At 35.9% G+C, this 27,316-nt stretch overlaps 1 protein-coding gene across 3 annotated transcripts in view; it reads right to left on the minus strand.

Annotated features, from left to right (window-relative positions):
* Positions 1-1,744: 1,744 nt before the first annotated feature.
* DLGAP5 (DLG associated protein 5) overlaps positions 1,745-27,316 on the minus strand; it is a 40,035-nt gene continuing 14,463 nt past the window's right edge. Inside the window, exons 8-19 of one of the 3 annotated variants that reach the window (XM_036010258.1) lie at positions 25,923-26,185; positions 24,320-24,444; positions 23,377-23,503; positions 21,607-21,692; positions 20,704-20,864; positions 16,936-17,028; positions 14,316-14,535; positions 11,654-11,837; positions 9,888-9,948; positions 8,892-9,084; positions 8,011-8,057; positions 1,745-2,130 (exon numbers count right to left, since the gene is read on the minus strand). In XM_036010258.1, the coding sequence (XP_035866151.1) occupies positions 1,990-2,130; positions 8,011-8,057; positions 8,892-9,084; positions 9,888-9,948; positions 11,654-11,837; positions 14,316-14,535; positions 16,936-17,028; positions 20,704-20,864; positions 21,607-21,692; positions 23,377-23,503; positions 24,320-24,444; positions 25,923-26,185 (1,701 nt within the window). In that variant the 3' untranslated portion in view covers positions 1,745-1,989. Of the gene's footprint in view, positions 2,193-8,010; positions 8,058-8,891; positions 9,085-9,887; positions 9,949-11,653; positions 11,838-14,315; positions 14,536-16,935; positions 17,029-20,703; positions 20,865-21,606; positions 21,693-23,376; positions 23,504-24,319; positions 24,445-25,922; positions 26,186-27,316 lie in introns of all 3 variants that reach the window. The other 2 variants (XM_028507657.2, XM_036010259.1) reach the window with 2 other exon arrangements.

Here is a 27,316-nt window from a genome sequence, read left to right on the forward strand (position 1 = left end):
AGACCATCTGGAAAACAGTAAAATTGGGTGAAATGGTTCTCCACCTGAGGCACTTCTGCGGGATTTTGGAAAGGGTCTTATTCTACCTGAGCAGTTTCCTTTAATTTTTGTCTTTAAAAAAGATCTTCCTGCCCTGGCTGGAGTAGCTCAGTGGATTGAGCACGGGCTGCAAACGAGGCATCGCAGGTTCGATTCCCAGTCAGGGCACATGCCCAGGTTGCAGGCCATAACCCCCAGCAACCGCACATTAATGTTTCTCCCTCTCTTTCTCCCTTCCCTCTCTAAAAATAAATAAAATCTTTAAAAAAAAAAGATCTTCCTCATACCTCATAATTCTGGAGTCCAGTAGCCCCAATACACTCTATCCGGTTGTAGGGGACACTGACAGTGACCCACACGAAACCCATTCTTAGGTCCTAATGATTGTGGTTTTATTCAGGTATGATCCTACAATCAGTAGGGAAGCATCAGTTTAAGCCATCCCCCTGCTGGTTCTTACTGATTTGTAGAAGGAGATGTGGCATTAGTTGGCCTAACCAGACCACAGGGAAGGGCACTGCTCTGATTACCACTAGCAGCCATATGATGACCCTAAAGGACCCAGCCTCAGAACAGTGCCAAGGGTGACAGAATAGAACAGAAAGTTGGACCTTGATGCCATCACTGAGCTGTTGATTGTAAAGTGCCGAGAATCACCCTGACAACTTGTGAAATAAATTTCCTTATTAAGCCTATTTGAGTTAATTTTACTATTACGTAATAACCCCAAACTTTCTAAATGATTCAATAATACATCTTAAACCTACCCCCCAATCATCTTTACTGACATTGTCTTATTCTCATCTACATTGTTTCATTACGTGGCATAGATTCTAAGTCTTGGATTATTTTGTACCAACCTCTTTTACATGTCCATGGCCCTGGGCCCCTAGAAAACCCTCACTTTTATGTATGCTTCTTTGCATATGCATGTACAAAGAAGCATATATAAAATGCATTCATTATATATGCATTCATTAATGAATTCTGCATATTTTGCTTGAATTGTTCATTATGAATAAAAGCAATTTTTATCTTTTGGTAAGACTTAGGCATTTAGAGAACATTCTTCTAAGATGGCACCCCACATAGCCTCCCAACTGCTTGCATGGATTTAATAAACAAAAATACATGTGTTTCCTCGTTTGAAAACCCCTAGTCTTAGGGGGCTGATCCACAGTTTCTGTTTATTGGTCAACCTGTTTGAAGGCAGACATAACTGAACAAGGGTCTGGTCACAAACCTCAGTGACGCTGAATCTTCTCGGTGCTCTGTTACTCTGATGGCCCTGTCTGCTACAAACCTACAGGTAAGAGTTTTATAAAAGAGAAATACTTCAAACACATAAAGTGATTGATGTAATTCTCTTCAAAGAAGGCATTTCCTTCAGAACCTGTCAGTCATGTTCAAGGGGAAAATAAAAAAGGAGAACTCAATGGGCACCTGTTTAACATTTGAAATGGCAACATGTAAACTGACATCAGAATCCAGAAAGCTCACCTATAGAAACTCAGTATACCCTGGAAAATGCAATATGCAAAGCTGTTCCACATCAACAAACTGAAAGTTCAAACTAAAAGTAAAGTATGAAAGGACACAAATATTTCTGTCAAAGTTTAGTACTATATTTTGATTAAGCTGAAGAGTATTCATAAGCTCTGAGTAAGCGTTCTTAGCTTTAAGCGTATACATTTTAAAGAAGAAAGGCAAGGCATGGTACACTTTTTATTCTGCATGGCTATTGTACAAAATATCCCCACTTCCCTTGAGAAACGGCACCACATCCAAAACACACTTTGATGAACACTGAATATTAAAACATTCCATGACACTATATAAATGAATTGAATAGAAGTGAACAAAAATACAAAGTCTTCATCCTTTTGGTATTCTAAGAATATACCACAGCATTGATAATATGAAGGAAAATGTTTGGAATTATTTTTAAATTCAAACTTCTTCTGGTTGCTCTCCACTGAGGGGCCTTAGAGGTGAAAAGGTAATCAGGTTACCACCGAAGGAAATGTGTTTGGCCTGTTCTCGCCGTCTCCTCCCCACAGGAGTGAATGGGTTACTGCAGTTGAGGCCTGGCTGGAGGACAAGTTCAGAGAAGTCACTTAAAGCACCAAGAGTTTCACCAATTTACTTCAACATTGCAAATGAACCGCAAATTATAACGTCAGTAACTATTTCCCCACACAATAAAATTATTAGTAACATAATGATTGAGCAACTTTCCAGATATAATTTCAAATACACAGCTTTCAACTGAAAGAGGTATATTAATTAATACATGCCTAAAAGGTGATCAGGAATGGGTAAATGCACTTCAGCAGCATATTGCACGATGAATAAAAGTCGTGTGGGCGGATTTCACAAGCCCACTCTAACCATACAACAGCACTTAATAGGCCTTTTACTAGAATGTGATCCTGCTGAGATCCTTTTTCTTTGTTCCCCCTCAAATCCTACTTTGGGTTCAAATGATGCTACAGAGTAAGTAATATTTAGTTCTAAAATAGATGAACCTATAAATTTTTTAAAAATATAATTTCTAATATTTATGGAAGTGGAAAAGAATTCACAAGGAGACTAAATTATAAGGAAGATTTATCAACAAGATAATGTATGACTGTGAAGCAATTTTAATTGTATTACTAACATACTAAAAACAGAATATTTTTCTAGACTTAGTTATAATATCATATAAGAAACAGTCATTCAGAATTCAGATCTGACTTAATCAGAATTAAGTCACATATATATAAATTGGCTTTATGCTAAAGTCCCTGACCCTCTAGGCCTCAACCTATAATAAAAGAAAGGTGAGGGCAAGAAAGAAAGAACAGTAACAAACTTCATTCTGCTCTGGAGATCCAGGGTGGCCCAGGGCCTGAATGCAAAGAAGGCATCTTTGAAAGATAATGAAAGCCAAGATATACAGAGGTCCTTAAGGAATTAATGGCTTAAGGAAGCCAGGCAATAGTTGCTGTTTGACCCTATACTTGCCTTAATGAAATTTTTATATTCTGAGATCAAAGCTTAACAAATCAAGGCCATCTCCTGACCCATTTTGAGATTTTTTTTTTCTTGAGGTAGGCCAATATCGTTATGAATGTCCCTCTTAGAACCACTTTTGCTGCATCCTGTATATTTTGTTATGTTGTATTTCTGTTCTAATGTATCTCTAGGTGTTCTTGATTTCTTTGGTGACCCAGTGTTTGTTCAGCAGCATATTGTTTAACCTTCATGTTTTTGTGTTTCTTCCAGTTTTCTCCTTGTAATTGATATAACTTCAATCTTCTTGAGTTTATTTATTTTTAAAAAAGATTGTAGTTATTTCTTTCTAGAGAGAGGAAGGGAGGGAGAGAAATATCAATGTGTGGTTGCCTTTCGTGCACCCCCTACTGGGGACCCGGCCTGAAACCCAGGCCTGTGCCCTGACTGGGAATCAAACTCGTGACCTTTGCTTTGCAGTCTGGCGCTCAACCCACTGAGCCACACCAGCCAAGGCTTTGTGAATTTATTAAGTCTATCCTGGAGAATGTTCTGTGTGCACTTAAGACTGTGTATTCTGCCATTTTTGGATGGCATATTCTGTATATATTAAGCCATCTGATCTAATGCATCACTTAAGCTTGATGTTTCTTTTCTTTTTACTCCTTTTACTTTTATTAGCATTTCTTTTCATCTTAATTTACTCATGGTCCATAAGTTTTGTTTCTTCAGTTTCTACTGGGATATTTTTCTTCTGTGAATCCTCCTCTTCTGGTTTAGGGACGATCTGCTCTTTTTCACTAAGGATCATCACAATGTGACAGGGAGAGCTCATGTATGGGTTAATCCACCCATGAGCTCTAAGTTCTGTGTCACATCTAAGTTCAGTTCTGTTTTGTTCATCTGGATGTGCTCAATGACCAGAGAATCTACATCTAAACCCTTAACATCATTATTACTCTCTGCATTTTTAAGCCTGCATAGCAAAAATTCAGCACTCTGTTTTGGTGACCGACCCTGTGTCTAGCCCCACTGTTTGGCCTGGGCTCACCTACTAACTCCACCATTATCACAACGGAATGGCACACATTGCTTCTGTAAAGTGACATCGTTAGGTTGTTGGTGGCTTTTTGGATATGCATATCCTTGATGGGCAGTTTCATGAGTGTTCTTAAAGTGAACACAAAGATGTTAACCTATTGATTTGCATGAGTTTGTGGGGTTTCTGGGTCAAGTGAATAGCAAACCATTTTCAGAGGCCACCTCTGGCCGCTTTCAGAAAGAGTAGTCCAGCCCTGGCTGGCGTGGCTTAATAGACTGAGCACAGGCCTACAAATGAACCGAAAGGTTGATGATTTGATTCCCAATCAAGGTGCATGCCTGAATTGTGGACCAGGTCCCCAATTATGGGTGTGAAAGAGGCAACCAGTTGATGTTTCTTTCATACATCGCTGTTTTTCTCCCTCTTTCTCCCTCTAAAAATAAATAAACAAAATCTTAAAAAAAAAGTATAGCCCTGGCTGGTGTAGCTCAGTGGATTGAGCTCGGGCTGTGAACCAAAGTGTCGCAGGTTCGATTCCCAGCCAGGGCACATGCCTGGGTTGCAGGCCATGACCCCCAGCAACCGCACACTGATGTTTCTCTCTCTCTCTTTCTCCCTCCCTTCCCTCTCTAAAAATAAATAAATAAATCTTTTAAAAAAAAAAGTATAGTTCAATGTTTTCTAAATGATTTTCTGTCTGATCTATTGCTATAAGTGGGTGTTAATGTACCTTACAGTTATTTAATTGCTTTAATTTTCTCCTTTTAAGTCCATTAATATTACATTTATATTTATAAATGTTACATCTTCTTGCTAGGTTGATCCCTTTATGATTATGCAGAGTCCTTCTTTGTCTTTTATTATAGCCTTTGTTGTTGTTGTTTTCAAAAAATTTTTAAAGATTTTATTTATTTATTTTTTGGGAGAAGGAGAGGGGCAGGGAAGGAAAAAGAGAGGGAGAGAAACATCAATGTGTGGTTGCCTCTCACACTCACAACCCCTACTGGGGACATGTCCCACACCCCAGGCATGTGCCCTGTCTGGTAATTGAACCAGCGACCTTTTACTTTATAGGCCGGCACTCAATCCACTGAGCCACACCAGCCAGGGCTACAGTCTTTGTTTTAAAGTCTACTTTTTTCTGATATGAGTATAGCCACACCAGCTTTCTTTTCATTTCCATTTGCATAGAATATCTTTTCCCATCCTTCATATTCAGTCTCTGCATGTCCTTATTTCAGAAGTCTCTTGCAGGCAGCATATAGATGGATCTTGTATTTTTTTTCCTTTAAATCCATTCAGCCACTGTGTGTTTTGGTTGGCAAATTTAGTCTATTTATATTTAAGTTTGTTATTGATAAGTATCATATTTTTCAGACTATAAGACACACCACCCCCATTAGGGAGGAAAATGGAGGTGTGTCTTATAGTCCGAATGTAACTTACCTGGCTCTCTGGGTGCGGGGAGAGGGGCAGTGGTAGTGGAGTGGGGTCACAGGTTATTAAATATTTTACCAAACTTTTTGCTTCAAAATTGTTTTTCCTATTTTTCGCCTCTAAAACCTAGGCACATCTTATGGTCAGGTGCATCTTATAGTCCTAAAAATACGGTACATACTTATTGCCATTTGTTAATTGTTTTCTGGCTGTTTTTGTAATTCCTCTCTGTTCCTCTTTACTCTTTCTCTCTTCCTTGTGATTTGATGGTTTTCTTTTTATATTTTTTAGTCTTAATTTTTTATTAATTTATTTCTTAATTTACTTATTTTTCCTTTTTTTTTATTGTTGTTCAAGTACAGTTGTCTCCATTTCCTCCCCACCAGGATGGTTTTCTTTACTGTTATGTTTAGATTCCTTTCTCATTTTCTTTTGTGTGCTTAGTATAATTTAAAAAATTCTTCTTGGTGGTTACCATGAAGTTCACATATTGTATAACATCTATATATAACAGTCTCTTTTAAATTGATAGCAATTTAAATCTGAATACAGTCCAAAACTTTACACTGTTGCTTCCCCCCACCCTACAGGCTTTATTTTTGATAACACATTTGACAGCTTTTTATTTTCTGCTTCTCTTAACTAATTATAGTAATTTTAGTTAATTTTAGTACTTTTGCCTTTTAACCTTCATATTTGTTTTATAAATGATTGATCAACTGCCATTACTGTATATTTACATTTTTCAGTGAGATTTTTACTTTTCTATGTTTTCTTATTATTAATTAGTGCCTTTTCTTTTCAGCTTAGAAAAGTCCCTTTAACATTTGTGTAGGCTGGTTTAATGGTGTTGAACTCCTTTACTTTTTCTTTATCTGGGAAATTCTTAATCTCATCCTCAATTCTGAGTGATAACTCTTTCGGGTAGAGAATTCTCGGTTGGAAATTTTTTCTTTCAGCACTTTGAATCGGTTATGCCATTCACCTTCAGTTCATAATGTTTCTGCTGAATTCCCTTGTATGTGATAAGTTGTTTTTCTCTTGCTGCTTTTAAGATTCTCTATCTTTAACATTTGTCATTTTCATTATAATGTCTTTTGATGTATGTCTCTTTGGGTTCATCTTATTTGGAACTCTGGGCTTTCTGGGCCTGGATGTCTGTTTCCTTTACTAGGGTAAGGAAGTTTACAGCCATTATTTCTTCAAATAATTTTTTTGGTTCTCTCTCTCTCTTTTCCTTCTGGGGCCCTTACAATGCAAATGACATTCTGCTTGGTGTTGTCCCGGGGGTCACTTAAGGTATTTTTACTTTTAAAAATTCTTTTTCATTTTGCTTCTCCGTCTGCATGTGTTCCATTGCTTTGTCTTCCAGCTCGTTGATTTGTGCTTCATGTTTATCCAGTGTGCTGCTAATCCCTTCTAGAAAATTTTTCATTTCAGTTATAACTTCTGTTTGGTACCTTCTGTCTCCTTGTGGAAGTTCTCGCTGAATTCATTGATTCTCCTCCCATGTTTGGTGAGCATCTTTATCACAATTACTTTGAACTCTTTTATCAGGTAGGTTGTTTAGCTCTGTTTTATTAAGGTCCTTGACCCATTTGGCAGTAGGCCCTGCAAATTTCAAGGTAAACCAGAGTTGCTGACCCTGGCTACACATTAAAATCACCTGATGAAGGCCCTACTACAGATCACTGAAATGAAAATATCTGGATGAAGGGCTACAAACCAATACTGTAAACACTTAGTAGGCAATAGAGTACTTTTTCATTCATGCTATAGTTAATACAAATCAGAGCTCTGCCTACAGAGGAATTTCCAATTAATAAGGTAAATAGATTCCTGAAATTATGATATGTTAAGAATATAATAATTCATATTATTCCCCTAATAAGAGATTAAATGTGCTCAGTGTACACTGTGTGTCTATGTGTACCTGTGCATATACATAAATTAACATGCAGAGATGAGAGCTCTCACAGAAGGACTTCACAGAAAGACCAATGTTTGAACTGGACTTAAAAATAGCAGATCACCAAGAGAGCTTCCAGTTAAAATAGCCTCCAAATAAATATGGTAATCCAAAAGAAATAGAATGAAAATAACCAATGATGACTGAAGGTAGAACAGACATTATCTCCCCAACTGCAAACTCCAGGTGGGCAGAAACTTTATGCTATATTTTTCTTGCATCACTTAGAAATCCCTAACGTGATCCAAGCCAAGTATTCAATCAATTTGCCATAACAAATTTGATTCATAAAACACGTAGGGAAATAAATCTTCAGAATTTAGAAATAAAAATTACTATATTTTAAAGTATATAAGCATGAAGTTTTGCTCCCATTTTGATAAAAATGTACAAATACATTTTATAATAAAGAAAACAATGACAAGATGTAAATTTTAAACTTTTTACACAAATCAAAAAGTAATACTCATTTTATAAAACAAATCTAGTATTTAAAGAAACTTTTCAAATTACGTGGAAAACTTACTGAATCAAGAAGTTGGCATTCGGTAGTGAGATTTTTATCAAGTAATACTGCAATACAAAAAAAAGAGAATATTTTTAACTTTTTAAAGACTATTCTTGTGCTTAAGTATTGTTAGAAATTAACAAAGCATTAAGAAATATGAAAAGTTCCATATTATCAAATGCTAAGACAAAAATATAGGTCATCTTATGCTATAACACTTTTTAAAGTGTGTTTGCATTTCTTAATAAAATTCTTATCCTTAATTTCAGTCTAAAAAGAGTCTTCTGTAAGCAAATCTCATGCTTGTAATATTAAAGGTGCCCAAAAGATGCTAGATGAAGAACATAGCTGGAATCCTTTAAATGTCTGGCCAAAGTAGTATTCATTTTGTCTTAGGCCCCAGCCAGAACAGCACTGCTGAGTAGCAGATGAAATTAGGTGAAACCATCAGACATTATAACAAAAATGAAAGAGCCATTTCCTAATGCAGAGCAATCACAACAACGTAGGCAGGAATAAACATTAGGGAAGAAAAATAGGGCATTTGGAAGGATGGTTTAAGGATGTTTGCATTGAAAGGAGAACTAAAAAAAAAAAGAACTTGAGGGAATTTTTTCTAACTCTGAATTTTCACAAACAGTAAAGGTCTAATGTAAAATGCTACTTATTCCAACATGAACTAGTATCTGCTGTTGATTTTTAATAAGTCCACCTCAAAAGATTTTGTGGGGAGGGAGAATAGGGTGCTACAACACAAACTAATTCTCATAAAATATTTACTGTGACTGTCCAATTTTCAATCTTCATTCTTAGAAACTGGTACCCAGGGATCTTTACAATATACATTAGTGTAATTTCATTTATTTAGTAAAGCCTCAAATATATTGAAAGGACCTCACCTGACTGGGAAATTTTAATCTCTTCTTCCTGTGAGATGCTATTTTGTGGTGGTATATTTTTTTCAGGGCTACTCATCAAAACATCCTGTGTTGTTATTGAAGAATTTATGACAACCACTTCACCAACAGGTAGAGGCAAACTCATTCTTTCACTGGGTGAACAATCCATCTCAAAGTTTATCTTACTTACATCCTAGAAATAAAAATGATTATAATTATCAAACATTAGAACAATTAGAAAAAGTCTTATTGCTTTAATAAAAATAGCCCAGGCTGGTGTGGCTTAGTGGATTGAGTGCCAGCCTTTGAACCAAAGTGTCACTGGTTCGATTCCCAGTCAGGGCTCATGCCTGAATTTTGGGCCAGGTCCCCAGTAGAGGGTGCATGAGAGGCAACCACATATTGATGTTTCTCTCCTTCTCCTCCCTCCCTTTCCTTCTCTCTAAAAATAAACAAATAAAAAAATGATAAAAATGGACGACATTCTAAATGCAGGCTAAAGAACACCGTAAACCCTACTATCTTGCTTCTTAAATAATTAGTTCAGATAATAACAGCAATAGTATGATTGAAGGAAAGTTTCTCAGCAATACCTGTACTCACTTCAGAGACTGGCAAACATTTTCTGTGAAGTGCCTGACAGCACATTCTTTTTAAAGGCTTTTTGAGCCAAAGAGTCTCTGCCACAACTACTCAAGTCTATTCTATTGCAAAGGCAATCAGATATAATACATAATAAATAAATACATAAATAAGAACATAAATAAATGTGGCTGTGTTATAATAAAAAATAAAAATAATAATCTTGGTTTGAGTTAGAGAATATGAAATGACACTACAGTCTCAAATAAGCTAAAGGCCTTTGAAACAAGAACTCCCATTTTATATTACTGATTTTAGATTTCCAGTGGAATTATAGGGGTTGTTTATGGAGTTACTATACACAATAACATAGATAACGTGCTGGGCTATCTACTATACTAGAATAAGACTCACATGGTTTCCTTCAGTTAAATCTTGTAATCTAGGACACTGAGCATCTTCTACTATGCTGTTCCTGAAAAAAGAAAAAAAAATAGCACTGTACTCAGATAATTATATTGCTATCTTTTGTACTGGAGACTATCATTTATGATAAAAAATGGAGCCTGGTTCAAGATCAGGCCTGATCCAAATAGATTAGTTTGGGACTATAGCTACTACAGGGTGGTTTTACAAACCAACTGTATCCTTCCCCAGAAAGCTCACGAGCCTGTTTCCATGTTGGTCAGTTCACCAGCAAACCTCAGCCAAGTCCAGAACTGCATACCAGAGAAGGTTAGGAGAAAGCTGACTTCTAGGGGAACGAAGTGGGAGGGTGAAACAGTAACTCAACTATTGTGTAGCTGCAGTTGGCTACATTTACTAGTTAGTTATAGTGTATATAGCACATAATCCTAATGTTCTTATCTTGTACTTTATTAAAAATACCTGTTGCAACCTCTTCCAAGTTGTGGGGTTATGTGTATGTATACATATATATTTTTTTCAATTCTTCTGGTTTTCAGTTTCACTTTGCTTTCATTGCATGAAGTTTACTTGTAAGATGCTCTCTTTCAGGACTATTTTTGGGAATTAAGTAAAAAATTTTTAAAGAGTGCCTGTAATATCACCTAAATACAATTATTGACCTTCTTAGTACAAGATAATAAACTACAGGATATACAAAGTAAAAGAACTTGCATTTAAGAAATAATGATAAATTGGTATTTTATAATCCATAGACTTCTAGAACATCTGAAATATTTTAGTCCCCACGCAGGCTCAATAATACTTTGGTTTATACAAAACATTAAAAATTCTAAATTTGTTTTATGAACTATTTAAGAACAATAAATTCATTTGTTTCCCCTATCTCAATTCACAGGGCATTCTTTATATTTTGACAGCCTTGTTTGCTGCGATGACTGAGTATTCAGTGTTGTCTCATCCCCAGGTTAATAATAAATCCAACTTGGCTCCAGACTACAATTTTATTTTCTACTTATTTTAAAGTATCTTTTCCTATCAGACTTCTGGTACATTTACATTCATGAACAAGGACCAAACAGGTAATTCTGATGCCATTTGTGCTAAGCAGTAGAAAAAGTGCAAGCAGCATCCAGTGTCACTGATTATACAAGTTGAATTTGGGTGCATTACTAACTTATGCAGTTTTCTCACTTGAAAAATGGGATCTAGTACCTCCCAGGGTTGTCATGAGGATTAAATGAAATGGAGCATGCTAAGAACCTAGAACCATGTGTAGCCAGCCCCTAATAATCATTCAGTGCACATTAGCTCCCCCTTCCCCCATGTTCTGCCACCTGTGAAGACAGCAATCTCAAGACACTTTTTATAAAGGCTGGTACAAATGCCTCCCTCTCAATGACCCTGTAAGGAGGCATCAATACTGCTCTTTGTAGATGATGCAAGTGAAGTAAAGTTACATTAACTTGTCAAGCACCAAGTTGCAGTCTGTTTAGCACCAAAGGACACTATAATAATTTCTTTTTTTTTCAGTTCTATGGTATTCTTTGCCCATCTAAATATGACCATTCAGCAATCTGGAATCCTAAGCCTTAGTTTTCTCACTTATAAAAGAGGTACTGCCTACACGTTACAGGGCCATTGTGAAATTAAATAAAAAATATATGGCTTGCATATTTTAGCAGGTTAACAATCTGAAATAGTATTTCATGTCAGCATCTAATTAAATTCTTAATAACACAGTAAAGAGATACCTGTTTTCAGGAATGCTTGAAAACAAAGTCTTCTCATCAGCATGTCCCCTTCTGGCACTTTGAGGCTCAGGAGCCGCTGGTGGGTGTACAAGGCCCACATCAGCCCTGCTGTCAGACACAGCTTTGCTGACAGACTTAGGTGTCCAAAGTCTTTGGGAAAGACGTTCAGAAGAGACAGAATGTCCTAGAAGATGAAACCACCTTAATATCAAAAGTTCTTTCATTCACTTTTCATTATGACTAGGAAGACAGTGCAAGTTCTTCCTATTCCCCTACTAACTACACTCTTTCTATTGTAAAATAGTGTTTGTTAAAGTCAAATGCCCAGAACCTTCAGCTAAAGACAGTATTGAACACACACATCACACTCTGCTTCCTATCAACATCCTACTGCCATAAGCAGTAAGAGATCATTTTAAAAGGCAGAATGCTACAAAGATGGAGGAAATTAAAACAGAGACAATAACCAGAAAATTTTGGAAGCTGTAATCAAGATGAGTAAGTAAAATTTTACTTAGTACAGTCAAGAAAATAAATCCTAAGCAACCAGTGAGGGAAGAAGAATGTCAGCCCAATTTATACCACAGTGCCCCTCAAAAGAACTGCTGGCCTCAAGTGTCTCTGGAAGTGGAGAAGAAGACTGGTTCAAAGTCACTTCAAGGGACAACTAGAGCCAGGGATGCTTTCCTCACTCCCCACAGCTGGGCAACTGTCATCTACTGGCCCCCGGCAAAATTAGAGACCTGGAGGCACATTTCACCAAAAAGGGAAACAGAGGGTCTCTGATTTGGAAGATAACAGGCAAGGTTTAAAGATGGGCACTGTATAGAAAACAAGGGGATTAAGTGAGTATTTACAAATAAACTGTGGGGCACTCAGGTTCCCCTGCCCCTTGCCTACCTCCCCTCCCACCCCCATGGCTCCTGACAGACTGGCAGCCAGAATGGCAGTGAATTATATCCTCCGGGCAGCAGACCGAAAGATTATTCTCTGGGGAATCTAGCCCAGGAGAAAAGACAGAAACAGTGACATGCAGGTTCGCAGCACATGGGTACGCAGCTAAACCACGCACGGTATGGTGCCTACGCGTGCACTTCTACGCAGAGCCCCGCTCCCACCGTGAGCGGCTGCGCTGCGAGCTTCAGGCGCCAGAGGAAAGCCTCTCATGTGAGAGAGACCAAAACCAGACAGATGAAAGTATCTTGGAACAAATATGGACTATGTGGGGGAAAGAAACACAAAAGCTCTTGTTAATGCCCTCAGAAAGATAAGACAGTGCAGTCTCATCAGTGCAGTGTGGTCTAAACGAGTACAGCCTGTGCTGAAATGAGACATTCCAAGAATGAGGAAGAACTATTGGGAATTAAAAACATGACAGCTAACATGAAGTTGAGGAAATCCAGAGAGCAGAAGAAAATGTTAAGTACAGGAAAGAATGATAAAAGTAGTCTATTTACCACGAGAAAAGTATGTATTTCTGAAAAAAAGATCAGAGAAAACAAAGGCGAGTAAATCAAAGGAGTAATTCAAGAAAAAACCGACACTGGTTCAGAGAAGGCCGTAAACAAGACTCCAAGACTCTGAAGCATTACTAATCACTACGTTGTACACCTGAAACTAATTGTATGTCAACTCTAACCTAAAAGTTTTAAAAAGTAAAAGTAGTTGCCTCTAGGGAGTGACAATGGGATGGGCCTCATAGCTAAGTGCTCTATATGTAAAACTCAATTTTAAAAAGATCACCTTTTGCCATAAACTTTTATCTCCCTAGTTATACACACAGAGTTGGGAAAAACAGACAGTGATCGGCTTATAGCTGTGGAAACCTCTAGGATCCTTGAGAAGTAGTAGCAAGCAGCCTTGTTATTAGCAGTGAGGCCATTCCTAAACTGAGGTGATAAATTTACATTTTCCTGTAAATATTAGAGAGCAGCTAAGCTTTATTTTCAGAAAACTTCCTAGTGGACACAGTTAAATAAGAGGGAGAAAACAGCTCTTCAACTGATCAGTACTCAAAGAGGCTTTGGGCCCTTTCTCCTTGAAAATGAGTATCTAGCTCTTAAAGCACTGACAGAAGCACCTACTGAGATAGAAGGAACAGACCACTTCAACGGTGCCCTCTCATCCTATGGCTAATAAACTCAATCTGATAAAGATAGTCTATGAAAAAATTGCTCTTGAAAAATACACCAACAGTTAGAAAATTGTAAGAATTGTTTCCTGAAATATTTTAAAATTAGAAAACTAGTGTGTTTACAGTTTATCCAAAAGATCAAAGTTTTATACAAATTAAATTAAAAACAAAACCACCCTCCATAAGTTTCATTTTAAAGCACAGTAGAGAAGTGTGATAGTTTATGACTAAGTTTCCTTTGTATTTCAAATTCTAATCCAGCTTCGAAAATCATCTAATTTCTCACGCTCCCATCATGTTCCTTACCTCCTGAGATCCTGATCTACCTCATAGGATTGTGGGGTTAAGAGGTAATGACAGATGTGAAGTCATTTAGAAAGCATGCAGTTTGCATGTGTTTATAAGTATGTAGTCTTTCCAGAAATCACAGAAAGCTTATATTCCTTCATGTAAAAACTATTTTTCACTTCTTATACAACCTCCCATCCAACCAAGATATTATTAAGCGACCTCAGCAGAAAAACGAACCTGAGAATGATTTAACAGGACTTTCAACTCTGAAAAATCCAGCATCAAACACTATTTTATCAACTTCCTTTGGTACCACAGAGGCTGCTGCCTCAGTATTTTCTTCCTGCTTAATTCTCTGTCTCATTGCATTTTTTATGGCAGCAAGGCGATTTCTGGCTGCAATTCTTCCACCATCATCCTGTTTTGGTTTGCTTGATGTACCCGAGACAACTTTTTTCTGCAAAAAGAAATTATGGCATTTATTAAAAGCACTCATTACTACCTTGTAAGAAAAATAGAACATACATAAAATATTTCACACATTCATCATACACTTATCAAGTTCCTAGTATGTGCTGAGAGTCGAAAGGTAAAGGACAAAGTCCCTGCTCTCAAGGAGTTCGTAACTTCACAGTGGAAGAGCTATATAAGGACGGAGAGGACAAATGTCATGTTAGAGACAAATTCAGAGGGCTATAGGAGAACGTAAAGATAACACCTAAACCAATCTCCAGAGGCATCAAGAAAGGCTTATAGGAAGTTGCACCAAAGCCGAAATCACAGTTGGCCAGGCTGAACAACGAGGGGAGGAAAGAGCTCGATAGAGAAGATAGCATGCTTGCGAAACCAGAATCAAAAGAAGCAGGAAGGAGTTAGCAAAACCAGCAACAGCTAGATTATAAAATTCCTTACTTGTAACCATTTTATGGAGCCACATTTATACAGAGAACAAAGGAATAGAGATTACCGATGATTTTTAATCAAGAGATTAAGATTATTGCATTTGCATTTTAGCAAGGTCACTCTGGCTATAGCCTGGAGGGCTACAAGCTACAGAGAAAGGAGACAACTACAATGATACAGGGGGGACGATGATGGTTCTTAAATAGGGAGAAATGAAAAAAAGTGAAGAGATACTTAAGAGGCCCAACTGAGAGGACCTAGCCTTCTAGATGGGTGTGGAGTGGAGACAGTGACATAGGGAAGGGAAAGAACCAAAGAACATACCCAGGTTTTGATTTTGGTCATGCCATTCTCTGAGACAGGGATGCATCAGTGTGTGGAGACTATTTCAGTTTGAGATATAATGATTTTAAGGTGAGTGAGTCAGGATATATAGACCTTAGCAGTGAGTGTGGTCTAAAACACAGGTTTGGGAATCATCAAAGGGTGGGTAGGATTGCACAGGAAGACTCAGGAAGGAGAGAACAGAGTTGAGGTAGGAACTCTGAATAGGACAAACTTTAAAGGGATAAATGAAAAAGCAAAAATTTGCAAACATGACTGAAGAATGGGCACAGAGGTAGGAGGAAAGCCAATAGAATTTTAAGAAAGAGCAAGTATGCTGTATTTAACACTGCAGAGGGATTATTTTATAAATAAGTGTCTAATAACTTCAGCAACTACTGGATCAATAACCTTGGTGATACCTGTTCTGGAGGCATAGAGAGGGGTAAAGCTGAAGTGCAGTGAGTTGAATAAAGACAGAGTACAGACAACTTTTTCAGGAAGAAAAACAGGAACAGAGGTACAGAACAGAGGGAGGTGTGGACATCATGCATTTTTTTAATGGAAACATACATAAGATTCTAAAGTTGTCTAAAAACTAATGGGAAAAAAAGAAAAGAGAAAACAAGGCTGAATGATATAAGAAGTCAATGAATAAGAAGTAGGAGGGAATGGTATGAAAGCACAGTGGCCTATAAAATAAAGTAGGAGAGAGACATCTGGTGATAAGGGACAGAATTACAAGATGCAGATATAATGCTATACTCATACAGACATTATCTACATTGCTGATATTAATGTTTCCATGACTCAATACTCAATATTCAATACGAAATATCCACAGTAGTTTCAAAATGTTCAAGCATCTTTCACTGTTTAGAAGATGCAAAACTCATTCAGTTTCATCACTGTCCTCAGAGTCCTTGTCATAAGACTTCATTACTGCAATACTTTTATGAGGCTCTTTCAGTACTCTAACGTCTTTAACACCTTCAAAACAGTTTCTACTGGACCACATAGCATAATAAAGAACCGACCTTGAAATCTGATTTTACAACCACAGGCATTTTTCTGAAATCTAAAAGAAAAACTGGCAATGCCCTAAGGTGGTTTGAGAAATATTCATTTGAACCAAAAACTGAGTTAAAACATTACTAGAAAGAAAATTACTACAAATAGATTAAGAATGGAATCTATCATGTTAACAAATATAATTTTACTGAGAAAATAATAGGAAATTTTTCAAGATAAAGTATATGGAAGAAGGCAGAAGTTATTTACTACTACTAATAGTAGTAAAATAAATAAACACATACATACATACATACATACACATAAGCAGAGTTTAAAGAATACAACAAATATGCACATATCCACTACTTAGCAACTCAGAAGCTGTCAGGGTACCCCAATTCAATCATGGACTCTCTTTCTCCCTCCAAAAATAACCATTCTGAATTTTGTGTTCATTATTTCCTTATTGCTTCTTCAAATACAATCAAGAATTGTAAGTAACATATGGGAACTTAGTTTGCAAAATGATGAAAATATGAAGCTAAAAGTTTTTAAAGGTTAAAAATTAAAAAATCATTAAAACATAAGAGTCTATAATAGAAAATGAAAAACTTACCCGAAAGACCTTTTTGCTTGTATTATTGTTATTTTGCCACCCAGATTCCTCAAGTTTGGTCAGATTGTTGAATTTTTGGTTTACATCTTCTATCTGTTAATAAAGTACAAATTTATCAGTTTAATGTTAACCATATTAATATTACAAACTAATGAACTGAAACTTCCAAAAAAACAGAGTGACTTGGACTGGTGACAGATAAAACAGACTAAATCGTCCTGACCAGTGTGGCTCCACTGGTTGGGCATCATCCCACAAACCAAAAAGTTGCTGGTTCAATTCCAGGTTAGGGAGCATGCCTGGGCTGCAGGTTCAATTCCCAGTTGGGGCATGTGTAAGAGGCAACCGAACAATGTTTCTCAAGTCAATGTTCCTCTCCTTCTCTTTGTCCCTTCTTTCCCCTCTAATAAATAAATAAATATTTTTAAAAACTAAGAAAAAACAATTATACTAAGTTATTCTCAATTTAGTATTCAAATCAAGAATTCTTAATGGTAAAATTGTTCACTGTTATTTTTGGTCTCATAAACTTTCAAAATCTACATAAAGGATGTCATACATGAGTAACTCTCCTAAATAATTTTTGATCACTAAAATGGTAGGAGAGATATTCTATATTACACAATGTGAACACAAGTTCTGTCTTTTTTAAAACAGTTTATTTTCCTATTGAAGGATATACTGGTTGCTTCCCAGTTTTGGCAATTAAGAATAAAGCTGCTATAAACACATGTATATGTTTTTGTCTAAACATATGTTTTCAACTCTTTTGGGTGAATAGCAAGAAGTGTAACTGCTGAATCCTATGGTAAAAGTGTGTTTAGTTTTGTAAGAGACTGCCGAACTGTCTTCCAAAGGGGTTGTACTGTTTTGCATTCCTACCAGCAATGAATAAGAATTCCCGTGGCTCCCCACCCTCGCCAGCATCTGGTGCTATCAGTGTCAATCTAATAGGTACGTGGTGCTTCACTGTAGTTATAATCGGCAATTCCCTACTAACATATGATGTTGAGCATCTTACCTTTCATATGTTGATCTTCTCTGCTCAAGTGTCTATTAGGTCTTTTGCCTATTTTTAAGTCAAGTTGTTTTCTTATTGTTGAGTTTTAAGAGGTCTTTGTATATTTTGAAGAACAGCATCTTTATCAAATGTGTCTTTTGCTAATATTTTCTCCCAATCTGTGGTTTATCTTCTCAATTCTCATGACACACTCATTTTAAAAGATTCAAATAATGTACTAGCAGGATGGGACTGCATGATCCCTATTCTTCTGATATTTCCATTCTCCTCCAAAGCGGTAAACATGCTTTGAGTCCCCTTACTATGCATTTATATGCATAGGTACTCACAATCTGTCTCTCAAAAAACGTAAATGACAGCCCTGGCTGGTGTAGTTCAGTGGGTTGGGTATCCTCCCGTAAACCAAAAAGTCACAGGTTGGATTCCTGATCAGGGCACATGGCTGGGTTACAGGCCAGGTCCCCGGTTAGGGATCGATGTTTCTCTCACACATTGATGTTTCTCTCCCTTTCCTTCTCCCTCCCTTCCCCTCTAAAAAATAAATAAATAAAATCTTTGAAAATATGTAAATGTCAAAAAGACTCAGGATTATGTTTATCACATTCATTTTCAACAAAAGTGTCAATGCAATTCAATAAGAATACTTTTTTCAACAAATAGTGCTGGGAAAACTGGATATCCAAAAGAAAAAAGATGAATATAGACTCTTACCTACACCACAGACAAAAATGAACGCCAAATGGATTATAGACTTACCGAAGTGTGGGAGCTAAAAGTATAACACTTTAAGAAGAAAACATAAGAGAAAATCTCTGTGACCAGTAATCAGGCCAAAATAGTTCTTAGCTATGATGCCAATACCACAATAAAAGGGAAAAAAACCTGATAAACTGAGCTTCATCAAAAATAAAAATGTCTGATGGGAGTAAAAGACAGAAAACTGTACTTGAACAACAATTAAAAATAATGTTTGCATTTTAAAAGACACTATTAAGAAAATTAAAACACAAGCCACAAATTGGGAGAACATATTTTCAAACAGTATTTCTGATAAAGAACTTGTATACAGAATATATAAAGAACACTTATAACTCAAAAATACAAAGACAAACCCAATTTTAAAAATGGACAAAAGGTTTGAATAGACATTTCACCAAAGAAGACATATGAATGGCTAATAAATACATGAAAAGGTACTTAATATTTTTACACTAGGGAAATGCAAATCAAAATTCAAAGGGATACTTTGCCCACAGTAGGATGGCTATACTAAAAAAACAGAAAATAACAAATACTGGTAAGGATGTGGAGAAATAGGAACACTCATACATTGTTGGTGGGAATGTAAAATGGTTTAACTACTTTGGAAAACAGTTTGGCAGTTTCTTAAAAAATTAAACATAAATTTACCATATGATCCAGAAAAATCTAGGTTATCTACCCAAGACAAATGAAAACATAAGTCTATGGTAAGATTTGTATGTGAATATTCATGGAAGATTATTCATAATTACCAAATACTGGAAACAACCTTATTGCCCATCAAGTGGTGAGTGAAGAGTGATATATCCAAACAACTACTACTCAGCAATGATAAACAATGAAGTACAGATAAAGCTAAAATGTAGAGGAACCTCAAAAACATCATGCTATGTGAAAGCCAGACACATGAGACCATGCACCATATCATTCTATCTAATATAAAATATCCAGAAAAAGAAATTCTACAAAGTAAGTAGATTTAGTGGTTGCTTGGGAATGGGAATGCAAACAGGCAGGAAGGATCTTCTTGTGATGATGAAATGTTCTAAAGCTGGACTGTGGTGATGGCTGCACAATTGCAAATTTTACTAAAAATCACTGAATTGTACACTTAGCACTAGCAAATTTTATATGTAGATTATACCTTAATATACCTCTTCATAAGCAAACAAACAAACAAACAAATACCCCAGGAACCAACCTGAAAAAGTTCCCATTGGAAAGTGAGCATCAATAAAGATAATAAGTGTAAACAATGCAACACATCAAATACCTTTAAATCCATAAATAATGAGACTAAAAGATGAAATTAAATGGTCATCATTAAAGGACACCATTGAGCCAACTCATTATTATAAAAACTGGTAAATATATTAAAACTGGTCATAAAGTAATGCTCACATCATTATGACTGATGATTGTTAGCTACTAGTTATTAAAAGAATATTTTATACATTTATTTCTGAAATAAGCATAAAAAGCTAGAGAATATCATCTCCTCCACACCTTTATTGATCTTCCTAGTATTTCTCTCTACTGTAGCATTTTTTTACATTAGACTAGAATTATACATGGTGTCTGACTCACTAATAAAACCATAAAACTCCTCTGGGACAAAGAACGTGCCTTCAACTCCTAGTACAGTGCCTGGCACACAACAGTAACTCAACAACGGCTAGATGAACTGAACTACTAAACTACATTTACTCATTTTCTCACATGTATAGTCAGAGACTATTCAATAGTTGACTATAATCTCAATTTCCAGCCATATAGAAATTATCCTGACAATATGGGGGAGGAGGGGACAACAGTCATAAAATGTAGACAGTATTTTATGGTTTATAAGGTACTATGTAATATCTCATTTCCCATGATAGGTACTTAAGCAGCTACTATTACCTCCATTTTACCACTGTTACCTCATTTAAAGAAAAAAAGACTGGACTCAAAAGTTAGGGCATTCCAAATGCTTGACCACATACCTGAAAACTAACCATATCCCAAAATCCATCCAGATCTGTACAGGTAATCTCCTTTTTACCCCGTTTATGTTCACAATCATCCACTAGTCCTTCAAACTGTTTGAACCTTTCTTTCATAAGGAGTCTTGTTTGACCAACTGCTGTGAGAATAAGTTCTTTAGCTAAAGGAAGTAAGAGGTTTTTATAAGTTAAAGGACAAAACAGAAACTTTGCCAGTCAACCAGTTGCTAAGAAGACCTCACCCTGAATGTCCTATCAAATTCTTAACTTAAAGCAAAATAAGAATTTGTTATGAAATGTTGTCATACAAATACTGAGCATTAACTCTGCCTTCAATTACTGCTAAAAATGAGCAATATTTATTCTCCTAAATACTATTACATAGCAAACAGCCTTGCACCGTTCCTTGTTTTGTAAGAATCCAACCTCAAAATCCTCATTGCACATCAGTAGTTAAGAAAGGCCTCACAGTGACAGCACACAAGTGACTTTTTTTCTAAATAGCTTCCCCAAATAAGATTAAGGAACTTTTCAGAAAATCTGTTCCACATTGATTTAAGTAATTTTCATTCAGAAAATATTTTTGTATAATTAAACAATACCAGATATGGATGTCACTCACAGAGACATATGAAGAAAATCTAATAATAAAATAGGCAAAGGTCTAACTCTCAGGAATGATAGTCAATATTCTAATTATTTACATCTTTTAAGTCATGTATCAGTTTAGCAGAGATATTAGTGAACATATACTGAGATGAAAAAATTGTTGCTATTTTGAAAAACAAAGTATAAAGCTGGAAAACACCAGATTTTTAAGTTTCAGGTTAGTGTAACCACATTAAGATTAAAAAAAAAGAGATAAAGCTAAAACATAAAAAATATATATAAATGTTCCCTTACCATCATCTGGAATGTCCAATTCAAGCTTCCTGTCCCATTCCAGGCACTGAGAAGTTAATTTCTCAGTTTCTGACTGGAGAATAGTTCTAAAATTATGACATACATTTGAGTTTTACAAATGTTTCTCACACTAATATCTAAGTATTAGCATTATGACAGTTATACAATATTAATGTCCAAGAGTTGATGCTTAATTATTTTATCAACTGTGATATATTGAAACCCCCCAATTACAAGTAGATATCCTATATATGTCCATCCTTCTACACCTAAGTATTAGGCTGTGCCTGTCCAAAGGCAGTGGCTCTCAGCTGGAGTCAATGCCCCCAGCCCCACACCTTTGGGGACTCTGGAGGCATTCTTGTCTGGAACTAGAGGAGTACTACTGGCCAGGGATGCTATGAAGCATCATATAGTGCAGAGGACTGCCCCCATCTCCACAAGAATTATCCCATCTAAAATGTCAACAGTGCCAAAGTTGAGAAACCCTGGCCTAAGCATAAATTTATATTTATAAATGTATAAGCATATATTTCTTTATAAAAAGTATCCTAGCAGGAGAAACCAAGGATAATTCTTTGTTCCTTACAAGAAAAATTTAGCTGTTTATATTTAGTGGCATAAAAGAGAACACCTTAATGAGAAAGGAGCCCTGGCTTAGATCAACATTAGTCAGTTGGCGGCGTCTGGAGGCACTGCTTGGCGTCAGTTCAGCAATACAGTGGACTAGGTAGTCTCTAAAATCCCTCACAAATCTAAACCTGATGCTCTAACAATTCAAATGGCTCTCAAATATATAAAAAGATACTCATTTGTCATACAGCAAATGAATATTAAAACTATAGCAAGATAATATTTCCTATTTGATTGGCAAAGCTCAATTAATATTGCATTGGAAAGGGGTATTAGAATTTTCCTGCTACATTTACTCAAGAATAATATGTAAAAGCTTCCTATGTGATGTGGAGTGTTAGGGTCCTTCTCCAATTGTTTCCAAGGCATTTAGATGGCATAACTGAAGTTCCCCAAACAGGATGTTAATTTTCACACTTCGAAGTTACAGAAACATAATTTTATCTCATGAGTTAGAGGGTCAAAGAGCCTCCTACCAACTCCAGTACACATTAACTTGGATTCTTTGTGGGAGGCAAACAAGTGAGAAAACAGGAACTGCCATACCTTGCTGGAAGGAAATGTCAATTAAGATCTTTACATATTTGCACATGAAAAAACTGAAAAGCATACAGGTTGTTCTTTGAAGCCTTGATTGTAATAGTAATAGAGTGAACTGAATGTCAATGACCAGCTACAGGGACCAATCTATTAAGTAAATTGTGGTACATACATATAATTGGATATGTGTGGCCATTACAAAAACACACACAAAAGCAACAACATGAGGAAGTTCTTCAAGTACTAAAATAGAATGTTTCTTACATGAAAAATAAATGAAAATGAAATATATGCTATTGCATATATAGACAAAGAAAAATATGCTTATGTTTATCTACATATGCCTTGTCTATCTCTGGAAATATTCAGAAGAAATGAATAACACTTGCTTCCATGGAAGCTTCCAAGTATGGATGGGGTTGAGAGGCAGAGTTGGGAAAAAGACTTCTCACTTATACCTTTTTCTGCCTTTTGAAATTACCCAAAGTCAGCTTCCCTGAAATTCAACTATTATATTAAGGTTAAAAATAGTTAAATTTTGGTTTAAATGTCTAGATATTAATACAAAATTCTCACACTAGGAACAAATGGACAAACCTGAAATATGGCACATCATGCTGTGGCTGAGATAGCTCATCTTCATGTATTTCAAGTGATAGGGCTTCTTTCACTGGAAGGCCACTTGAATTTTTTATAGTAGTTTCATTTTTATTTAAGACATTTTCTGTAGATTAAAGAAAATATTATATATACATTTTTTGCAAGCATTAATTTTTATTCCTTTAAGAACAGAGCTTTGAGATATATACCACAAAAATGGTTATAATACAAGAAGAAATGGACAGATCCAAAATAATTAGGGGAACCATTAACACAACTTTAGAAACTGACGTAGAATATACAAAACAGGAGGATTTGAATATACAACTGACAAGCTTAACCTAATAGATACATAAAAAATAAATTTCCTAACAGAACATAAAAGCTGTTTCCAAACACCCATGGGACATTTACAAGATAGAGCATTTATTAGGCCACAAAGAATTTCCATGGCCTATGACCATAGTACTAACTTGGCCAAATATAATATACACTCACTCACTCTTGTTAACATACAGACACATACATTTACATCAGGAGTCCAGAGCTAACACTGTGTGCGGTGGTGACATAATAGATGCATACATATAAACTTCAAAGTAGCAACTCCTAAAAATGACAAGCCCCACAACAAAATTTTTTTAATCCTTCAATTATTTTCAGTGTTGAATTTTAAAATTTTATTTCTGCTTCAATGATTTCATTCAACGCACCTCTAAAGTATTTCTCAATATTTTCATCTCCTCACATTTACAGTCATGCCTCCTCCTCTCCTCTTACTCATGCCAACTGCCCCTTTCCAGATCTTTCCACATGCTTTCTGATCTCTTCTGACCCTGAGATCACATCCTTGCACTATATGGTGAAAGGGGCTCTAAAACAATTAACTAATAAATCATAATGCAGAAAAGCAAGTACAAATTTAATTGAAATACCATACCTTTATTCCAAACTGTTAGAGAATCCAGAGGATATTGTAATTTTGAATCTTGATATACTGCCTTGGCAGAGTAAATTTCACATTTTTGTGCCCATATTTCTTGTGTTGCATCTTGACTCTTATCACTAAAAACAACAGCAAAAATAGACTTCATGAAATGTGAACCCCATTTCTCAGATTAAAGGATTTCAAAATTATGTTGCTTTTGAACAACATGGGATAAAACAGAAATTAGTTTCTATTTTTTAAAAATGTGTCTATTCTATAGGGAAAATTTTTTAAAAATATATTTTATTTCTTTATTTTTAGAGAGAGGGGAAGGGAAGGAGAAAGAGAGGGAGAGAGACATCAATGTGTGGTTGCCTCTCACATGATCCCCACTGGGGACCTGGCCCACAACCCAGGCATATGCCCTGACTGGGGATCGAACCAGAGACCCTTTGTTTCACAGCCCATACTCAGTCCACTAAACTACACCCACCAGGGCTCTATAGGGAAAAATTTTAAACACCATAGTGGGAATGTCCATCTTTACTAACTGTAATGAGATCTAAAGATTCTGAAGATCTCTCCCTCTCTCTCTTTTTAAAAAGATTTTATTTATTTTTAGAGAGATGGGGAAGGGAGGGAGAAAGAGAGGGAGTGAAACATCAATGTATGGTTGCCTCTAGCACACCCCATACTGGGGATATGGCCTGCAACCCAGGCATGTGCCCTGACTGGGAAATCAAACCACGATGCTTTGGCTAGCAGGCCTGAGCTCAATCCACTAAGCTGCACCAGCCAGGGCAGATTCTGAAGATCTCATAATAAAACATAAGTACTTAGTCTTGGAGCAGTTTTCAATAAATTTGCTGCCAGCCAGTCTTTGCAAAATAAACTTGTTCCTTCTTTTAAAAGATTCTAACTGACTTTCTCCCACTCCCCCCAACTTTGCAAGCTATTTTTGTCTTTAGAGATAGTTTTTCTAAAGTAATACTCAGCGAGCAAAAAAACAAAACAAAAAAATAAATAAAATTTAAAAAACCACAAACAAAAATAAATTTTAAAAAACCACAAACAAAAAAATCAAACATCTCACCTTTGGTATTAGAGCAATTTCTTCTTTCTAAAAATTTATTTCTAAGTATTATAATACTCACTTATTAAAACCAACCCCCCCCCACATATTGTACCATAAAAATAATGATAACACATAGGAAATATCAAAGCTGTCAAATACATTATTGTAGCCTTCTGAAAAAAATTTTTTTAGAAGATCAAATTTTCATGTTTTATAATTAACATCATTTACTAACTAAATAATAACTTTGAAAAGCACAGGACAGCCCTGGCAGGTGTAGCTCAGTGGATTAAGGCGGGCTGCAAACCAGAGGGTCATCAGTTCAATTCCTAGTCAGGGTACATGCCTGAGTTGTGAGCCAGGTCCCCAGTGGGGGCCACATGAGAGGCAACCACACATTGATGTTTCTCCCCCCTCTCTAAAAATACATAAATAAAATCTTTAAAAATAAAAAATAATAAAAAGCACAGGACAAATCAAAGAAAAAGGCATTTGTTATCCATCTTAGCAAGGAATTCAATATTAATATTACATCCTTACACTTCTGCTTTTACAGGAGTCCAGGAGTAACAGGGTGTCAAGAAAGCCTCGGCACTTCGGGGAGTCATAGGTGTAACCTGATAGGTCTTCAGACCATCTAGTGGCTGAAACACAAAATCCTTAGGTGCGAAGGAATTCTTTCCTTTTGTTTTTGCAATATTTGTCTTAGGTAAGTTTTCCATTTTTGATAAAACTCCATCATTTGTTGCATTCCTTTGTGAATCCAAATTATTTTCTTCACTATCAACTTGAAAAGAAACAACCTAGATATGAGTAAACAAAATAGAGTGAGAATTTCTCTTCTGCGGATACCCTGAACCAATTCTTACAGGCCTGAAAATGTGCAAGTTGAGATACATGTGCCATGTACATAATTTATGAGGCAAAAACAAATACATCTGAGTGTGTACATGGAGTCAGAAGACCAGCTACACTGAACCATTGCTATGTTCCAGAAAGAGAGAGAACTGATCCTTATTAAAAAGGCTAAATATGCAATAAATTTTAGGTATTATAACAAATTAAAATATATGAAAACTAAGGTAGAAAAATTTACTCACCTACCAAACACATATATTTTTACTTAAATTATGTTGATAATTACAATGGTTTGAGAATCATAATCCAAAATTTACTGGATGACTACTATTGTCAAGGACCAAGTCCTTTATCACATGAGCAAAAATATTTTTCATGTAACACAGTAAGATTAACCATATGAAATATGAAACATATTTTCTTTTTCAATCCAATTTGTTACTTATTTATTTTACTAAGTCATAATTGACATATAATACTAGTTTCAGGTGTACAGCATGATTTGATATTTGTACATATAGCATAATGATTTCACATTTGTATATATAGCAAAATAATCACAAAGTTACAAATTTTTTAAAATATTTTTTAAAATTTAAATTTTATTTTTTATTTATTTTTAGAGAGAGGGGAAGGGAAAGAGAAAGGGAGAGAAACATCAATGTGTGGTTGTCTCTTGCACGCTCCCCACTGGGGACCTAGCCCACAACCCAGGCATGTGCCCTGACTGGGAATGGAACCAGCGGCCCTTCGGTTCGCAGGCTACACTCAATCCACTGAGCCATGCCAGCCAGGGCTACAGATTTCTTTCTTGTGATGAGAACTTTTAAGATTTACTCTTTGTAACTTTCAAATAGACAATGCAGTATAATTAACTATAGTCACCATGCTGTACATTATATCCCCAGGACTCACTTATTTTATGACTGGAAACTTGTACCTTTGACTACCTTTATCTATTAACATTCACCCATTTAAATATAATTTTTAGAGGTTTCTATGTTTCAGATTTTTAATGAGATATGAACTGAAACCAGAGTATTTCAACCTGGACAAGAATTCAAGGGTAACAATGT

This window comes from Phyllostomus discolor, chromosome 1 (genome assembly GCF_004126475.2).
Source record: "Phyllostomus discolor isolate MPI-MPIP mPhyDis1 chromosome 1, mPhyDis1.pri.v3, whole genome shotgun sequence".
NCBI lineage: Eukaryota > Metazoa > Chordata > Mammalia > Chiroptera > Phyllostomidae > Phyllostomus > Phyllostomus discolor.